Below are 7,565 nucleotides of genomic sequence, written 5' to 3' on the forward strand. Positions count from 1 at the left end.
TGGTGATGATGGTGATGATGATGCTGCTGACCTTAATGAATGACGGTTCTCCGAGTGGTTGCCAACGAGCTGTGGTGCTAGATGTGTCTAATCTTTTATTTCGGTTTTTATAACAGATTTTCGTCCTCTTTGTAGACCGGCCTTTTGTCTGTAATTCCAATATCAATGCATCCTTTCTGTGGGCACAAATACGTGTGCTCTATCTAGCCGTACTCATGAACTCATCCGTACAACCGCTTGGCACGTTTGCTGGTTTCGATCGAGGTCCTTCAACATCTACAGTGTGCAGACCACCAAATGTTCTCACCGATTCTGCGCCACATCCTGTCATTGGTGCCAATACCGTCATTCCATCATCTTTTCATCAAATTCCACCAGTGGGTATGGACCTTCAGCCACAGAAGTCGTTCCTACGCGTTCAAACGAGTCCTGGAGCAATTTACGATGAAGATACATGCCTCAGTAATCTCTCCGAGGAAGCCTTCACATTGTCTGAACCGTCACCTCCAGTCGGAGTTGGGTTCTATGGGGATCCATCAGGCCCTTCTCCAATAGCCATGGGATATAAAGAGAATGAGACTACGAATCAGTTTTTTCCCGGTACGACAGGGACTGTAATGACTCATACCCCTCGGTCGTTCCCCCCAGTTTCAGAATCGGAGCGCGATTTCTTATTCGCAGATTTAGAGCCAAACCTCACTTCAATGGCTTACCGGTACGAACAGTTACCGGTGTCCGAATCCAATATCACCAGTCTGCCGGTGCCAAATACCATTTCATCCGCGATCCGTGTAAATTCACCTGATGTGTTTTTGTGGGCTGATGTGCATCCTGCCACTAGACAGCCTAACTTATTGACTACACCTTCTGACCAATATACGCAATGCGAACAGACCTCGGTCATCACCGAAACGGTTCCTACAACGTATATTCGAGAGGGAAATTCGTATTTTTCGGGTCCTGGCGGGTTTACGGACTCGTCTACCTACTGTGTGCAACACGAATCTGGTAAGGATATACTTAACCAGAACCCAATTTTTGACTTCGCTGTGACCAACTTTACTGAGCCACCTGCCGTTTGTGATACTGCTGTCCGATTTCCTCAGCAAACAACTGTTGTCCCACTTCAACCAAGTTTTGATGACTTTCAGTCACAAGGAAACAAAAAGACTTTGCCCTACCGCATGGTGTCCACAATGATTGATCAACATACACTCAATACGTTGCAAGCTGATCTTCAGCAAAAGAACCTGACTAATACGGTGCTGTCTCATGAAATGTACCCAAATACCTGGAATCATGAAGAACCAGACCCACATTGCACCGTTCTTAAAGAGAACTACGTACCTGCTGCTACTTCACTATACCACCAGGGTACTACAGTTTCTAGTTATGCCCATTGGGATTCTCAGTGGATAGGTCAGGGTGCAGTTGCCTTTTCTACTAGCGCGCAGACTGACGTGTTCCCGACCCCTGAGCAGTCAGCTTACTGGCCAGCTCCGCACCATTATTCTGAAGAACAGTACCCTCCAGTGGAATTCTTCAGTCTCGAAGGGTGTTCTCATAGCACGATGGCTGATTCCGCTGTGAGTTACTTCAGAAACTGAACTTTGAATTGACTTTACTAATGGTGTATTGGATTGATTTTTCGACTTTCTTACTGCTCTCTGAACTTTCTGTGGATGTACAGTGTTTCTATTACTAGAAGTTTGGCTGAGGATATATCTTTGCAGTTGTAGTGTTGTGTATTGGTCTGACGTATGTCCAGTCAAGTGCCTTATGAGAAGTCTGTCCGGGAACTTGTCCTCGGGAATTCCAACACTAAGTCCAGTTGGATGTAATGAGTACAGTGTCTTCAGGTGCACCCCATAGGTTACTCGCATTACTCTGTGCACTTTATTCAGGATCTGACGCCACCTGTCTTGGTATTCATTCCACCATTTCTCTTGAGAGTTCCCACTGTTATCCGACAAGCTTGTAGGACGCGTGTGCTCACTTCAATTTTCTGAAGCTAGCTCTTGTGATAGAATGACTTGGCACCGTCGTGTTTTGAAGTAAGGCTCTTCTTCGACCCAATCCTGTTTTCAGTAACTTACACTGTTTCACACAGCAAGACCAAATTTGCTTCTGAAAGTCTTTTCTCCAGTCAATCTTGGCGAATTTCCCAACCGTTCAGAAAACAAGACAGACAAGCTTCGCCAATTTTTGCCGGTTAGCGAATGACTTATCGGAAACACCATTGGAGATACGCAATGTTGGCGAAAATCGCGGTCGGAGAACTGGCCGTGCCACCTTTATCTAAGAATGACCATCCAACACCGGTAGTAGAATACTTCAAGCTGCATTAATGCTCATCGTCATAGACGGCAAGGCACGTTAGCAGGATCATGAGTTGGATTATGCGCCTTCCTGGATGAGGAGATCAGGTTGATGGCATTTTGCGACGGCCGCAATGCAACGAATATTTTGGGAGCCGGTAGCTGGAGGTACCTGGTTACCATTCATCCGTTACTTTCTCGTAATGTGATTTACACCAGCTGACACCATCTCCGGATTTCGTAGAAACAGACCAGGGCATTTCAATTTCCACTTTTTGCACTGTATTCCAAAGTGAGATACTTGAGTTTCATGCTATGACGTTTTTTGTAAGGGTCTGTTAACTGTTTACTGTGTCAGTTAAAGTCAATAAATGTGAAACTATTGACAGTATCTAGCAGCAGTGGATACATTCGCACCCCGAAGCAGTGTTCTTCGTAGACTTCTGTTGTCATGCTTGAAAACTGTTATTTAAGATATCCTTATTTTTTGCAAAGGAGACTACTTACAAGGTTGCTGAAAACTCTTCGACAGCCCACGACCGGTTTTGCCCTTCTTGGGGCTCATCAGGTAGGCGCAGTCTCCGAGTTTCCATCAACCTTATGTTCTACAGACTTACCAGTTTAAGCTGGTAAACGTTGCAGTTGTGCAATACCGCCTACTCAGTTGTTTGTACTGTCAGGATAGGATGCGGGCGATGCATCAAGTAGAAGCTTTTCACTGCACCTTCAATATCTGGTACCGGCAAATAAGTTCTGCGTACAATATGTTACTAGACCATCTAATTCTCTTGATTGATCCTTACCACTTCGTACTTTTATTTGCAAACCGAGTCCGTACGTCTGTGGTGGGATCTTCTTCTTCTAGATACCGACTTAAAACTGGTATGTGGAAAATCGAACCTGTTTCGTTTCTGAGGTGTCGTCATTTCTGAGCGGTTTTCTTAAGCCACCTGCGTAAAACGGTTAGACATGCTGAATTATTGAGTATGCGAAAAACCTCAGTGTAAAACGAGACTCAGCGACCCAGTTGGCGTTACATGCGTTCTTAGGATTCATCTACGTGTTGTGATCAAATATTTACAGCTGTGCTTCCCAGTTGCAGAAGTTTCAGTTCTTCATTACATCCTTGCTCACTAGTTCTTGTGTCAATCAACTATCCATCAACCACACTCAGAACGCTTGAATTTAACAGAAGTACGTACTTTCGGACTACTGTTGCGGTTACAGTTCACCCAAATGATTGTTGTGCATCACACAGGATACTGTTGTGCCTGTAGATTGTTTTTGTCTGTTCAGCCAAGCATTAAATCTGTTACGGGAGATTCCCAGTCTGACCACACGAGCTTGTCAGTTTCCTACTTTGGTTATAGTCTTGTGTGCGCCGAACTTACGGATGCGCGTATGCGCAGGCTCACGTAGAGGCGCGCAGTACTGCAATGGGAGTGTCTGCTGGTAATCGAGTGTCGGTTCAGTGCTATCAGATTGTAGTTTTGAAACATGAATTCCTCAGGTCTTTGACATTTTTGTGATCATAGTTATTGTAGAGTTGCGTGGGCAAATTCTTAAGGCTTCAGCTCAGTCGTATGCTACAATTGCCGAATTATTTTTTACCATGACTAGTGCTGGCCTCGATATCCCTCACAGAGTGATTCGAATGATGAGGAGGCAAACACACAACCCGGCATGAGGGTATGAAAAAAGTTGCGGAGATTTCGTACGTTATTGATGCGACCCGTCTTACAAGACACCCACGGTTCTACCCTTTATGGCTTATTCGGGGATTTTGCAAGGTATTACCACCAATTGATGGTGCTGGCGTTATTGTTTTTGGTTTTTTATCTTGATTGCTTGAATGAGTATCGCCCAGTGTGCTCGTCATCGGCTTGCGCTGCGTCCTTCCCTGTTTGCTGTTTTCATCTTCCAGTTTAAAGCTCTCCTCCACAATTCACATTTACATTACTCTCGTTTGACGAGTCCTCCTCTTGGCGTAACTATTCTGATTGTTCCACACCGAAGGAGGGCAGCAGTGGACTCGAGTTCCCTTCCTACTAGAGTTCATCAGTAATGCATATCGTTGGCTGTGCTGGAGTTTGAGCACCACGTCTGACATGCTAGGCGAATGTATTACCAGTGCTCGGCCAGTATAAACTGGACATATCTGAAGTATCACTTCTGAACAGGCGCACGTGTTTACGTTTGACCGATGTGATTGGTTTTCCCGGTAACCCAATAGCTATCCTGATTATGTCGGTCGATTGACTCGCTGGTCAAGAATTTCCCGTCAGGTGGCTCCATGGACTCTTGAAACTTGCTGGACAGTTCTCCATAAACATATGTTCTCATGGCAGTGAAGCTTGAGTGTGTGCGCCGGCTTTTCTACTCCTGGTGACCATGGTGACGGTAATTTAGAGCGTCACTATTTTTTGCGTACTGTTTTCCCTGTGGATTCAAAATCCACTCAGTCTAATGCCTTTTTATGTCACTTTTAAAATTTTTGTGTGGCTGATTGCCACTTCTTCCCGCCTAACTTGTGGAACCAGATGCAAATTTATTTCGCAGTAGGATCATAGTGGTCACAAATATGCTTTTCCCTAAACTGGCGGGTTAAAGCCATTGGAGAGGTTTGAGAACTGGCTGTCGATACCTATGCTAAAATTTCATCCTGGTGTACATAGAAGCCTCAATTAACTCGAATTAATTTGGCGTTTCATCCCTTTTTACTATTTTCGATTTTTGCGTATGTGATTAACCTTAATTTAGTTTACTGCGAAAAAGAATGATTCATGTGTTTTCATCCCTGTTTATGGTGCACATACCCTTTGTATCCCACTTGTGCGTTACTCTTTATTTCAAAATTTCAGGGACAAGACCTTTACCCTCATTTCCGCTCCTTTCATGAAGAGCCCATCCAAAATGCTGTGGAGCAGATGGGTGCTACACAACCAAATGCCGCTGTTGGTTCACTAGGGGCCTTCACTTCATATCCAGAAACGCATGTGTCTGCCAGCTCGGAAGAAGTTGCAAGCGCTTTATCGTGTCGACATTGTGGTCGCGCTTTCAATCGACCCAGTCACCTGGAAGTGCACCTGCGTATCCACACAAACGAGTACCCACATGATTGTGTTTTATGCGATCGGCGCTTCATCCAGGCCTCTAATCTTCGTCGACACTTATCGTCACACAAAACATGGCCACCCCTACAATTTACCACTCGGAAATATCACGGCATTCAACCCGTCCCACACTCTCAGGTACCTCTTCGTCCTAACTGTCTTCAAGGTGGCAAAAGCAGGAGTTTCATTCTCTATCTGACCTATCCATTTGGTATATCTGTGCTCCTGATTCGTAGTTCAGAATGGATTATACTTCAGAAGTTACTGTTTATCGTATACCATTCAGCTGACCGTTTTCGGCTCATAGATTTTGTTTCGGTTGAGAAATTCCGCAGGCATGTTGTCTTCGTAAGTTAGCAGGAGTAGTGCTTTTTAGATTGATAATGTGCTCTCTTGCCAACTCAGACGTCCGCATTTCTGTGGAGTTTCTCACCAAGTTTTGGGCATGGAAATATCCGCTAAACACCCGACGACCCTCACACTACTTTTGCCTTGGTAGTCACAATCAGCTGTGTAATTACTATGGATATCTAGAGATACTTGGTTCGCCATTATCCCTAGCTTGAATTTATCCTCGAACAAAACACCGGCTATTGTCTTAGAGGACACTCCTCTCAACTTTCCGTGTGATCCACCTCAGTAGCATATGAAACTCCATTGTAGTTTTTGTGACACTTTTTATGGATGTGTAGGTCCTTTGTAACCAATACATGAACCACTGCTCTTCAGCGCGCTCGAAAATTAGTCGCTTTCGTACTTGGGAGTTTTCAGCCACTAATAAGTCAATGTTAAGCGATCATAAAAATAGTCAAAGGCCATTTTTGTGAAGAGAATTTAGCGGACTGGAGTCACTTACTTGTAGGCGTGGGCGTCTCTTATGAGTGTCCACCTGAGTTTTGAAAGAAGCTATAAGGATTTTTGATAAGTTTTCGCTGTCGTATATGTCGTTTACATATGTGATACCGTTTGGATGCATTTTTTTCGGTTGTATTTGCAGATGGTTGGCTCCATCGCCATTCACAAACGTATTTCTAATGGAGTGAAGTCCTGGTCATGCAGATTCTGTGGTCAACAACAGACAACTTACCGCTCACTTCGACGACACATGGTCCGGCACAAAGACAATCGAGTAAGTCGGGAAAGACGGACCTTTAATGGGCCCTTGCGGTGTAAGTCGTGGACCTCCTCTACTTAATACGTACAGGAAAAGAAAATTTAAGAAATTTTTGATAGCAAGCCCAATTCCACTCAGAGCTCAAAAGACCACTCATGGAGGAACGTAAGTCACAAGAGAATCACTGGTGACACTCATTCTTTGGTGTCGAGAAGCGCGTATGCCGCTAATTTGCATAATTGTGACTGTGCACAGTGTCCGCAACAGTGGTTATGTACCGTGTTCGATTCTCATCTTCGACGATTTTGATTTTTGCAATCTATCTGCTCTGCTTTCTAGGTTTCACATAGCCCAAATGAACTCCATGGGATTGAGTCAACTCATTTATTGGGACTGAACACCGTAGTATGTTTTTGGTAGTGTGAGGAGATTTGGTAATTTTCAACTGAGATTTTGGCCTGTAACTAAAGTTACCCCTTACTGAAAACCCGATAAGCATTGTACAACTGTTTTATCCTTATTGGGAATCACCAGTGCGCATCTCGCGAAACTCCAGGGAGATGTGCAATAGGAGTCGATGCACTATCACTACGGTTACTGAATTACTTTCGAAAGGCAGAGAGATGTAAACCGGTTTTTCAGCTGAATGGGGGTGTCTTTGTTATTTGGCTTTCGGCGTATCGTCTGAGTGATATCCGTAGATACTGTATAATATTCCCCTTCCGGTTCGAAGAAACGTGCCTTTCAATGCCTTCAGATCAAGACCTTTTTCGATACACCGTCCTATGGGTTGTGCAGTCACTTTTTGAGTATTTTATACGTGGTTAGAGCGCGAATTTAGAGATAGGAAGGTCCGTAGTTCGAACCCGACCTCCGCATTTCGACTTCTGTCTAGGCTTGGCTAACCCGGCAGCATCCCAGACCTCGTGTTTCCTTAGAGTGCCATGGCAGCTAGGAAGAGAAAGGTTGTTACACCTGAACGATCATTTCTACGATTTGCGTGGTGAGTGCTACACGACG

General features: G+C 44.6%; 1 protein-coding gene across 1 annotated transcript in view; it reads left to right on the forward strand.

The window, feature by feature from the left end:
• Positions 1 to 136: 136 nt before the first annotated feature.
• T265_05435 (hypothetical protein) overlaps positions 137 to 7,565 on the forward strand; it is a gene marked incomplete at both ends in the record, with an annotated part of 27,682 nt that continues 20,253 nt past the window's right edge. The window contains 3 exons of the mRNA XM_009170442.1: positions 137 to 1,586; positions 5,180 to 5,569; positions 6,429 to 6,560. Coding sequence (XP_009168706.1) covers positions 216 to 1,586; positions 5,180 to 5,569; positions 6,429 to 6,560 — 1,893 coding nt within the window. The remainder of the gene's footprint in view (positions 1,587 to 5,179; positions 5,570 to 6,428; positions 6,561 to 7,565) is intronic.

The sequence above is a fragment of the Opisthorchis viverrini genome (assembly GCF_000715545.1).
Source record: "Opisthorchis viverrini unplaced genomic scaffold opera_v5_103, whole genome shotgun sequence".
Lineage (NCBI taxonomy): Eukaryota > Metazoa > Platyhelminthes > Trematoda > Opisthorchiida > Opisthorchiidae > Opisthorchis > Opisthorchis viverrini.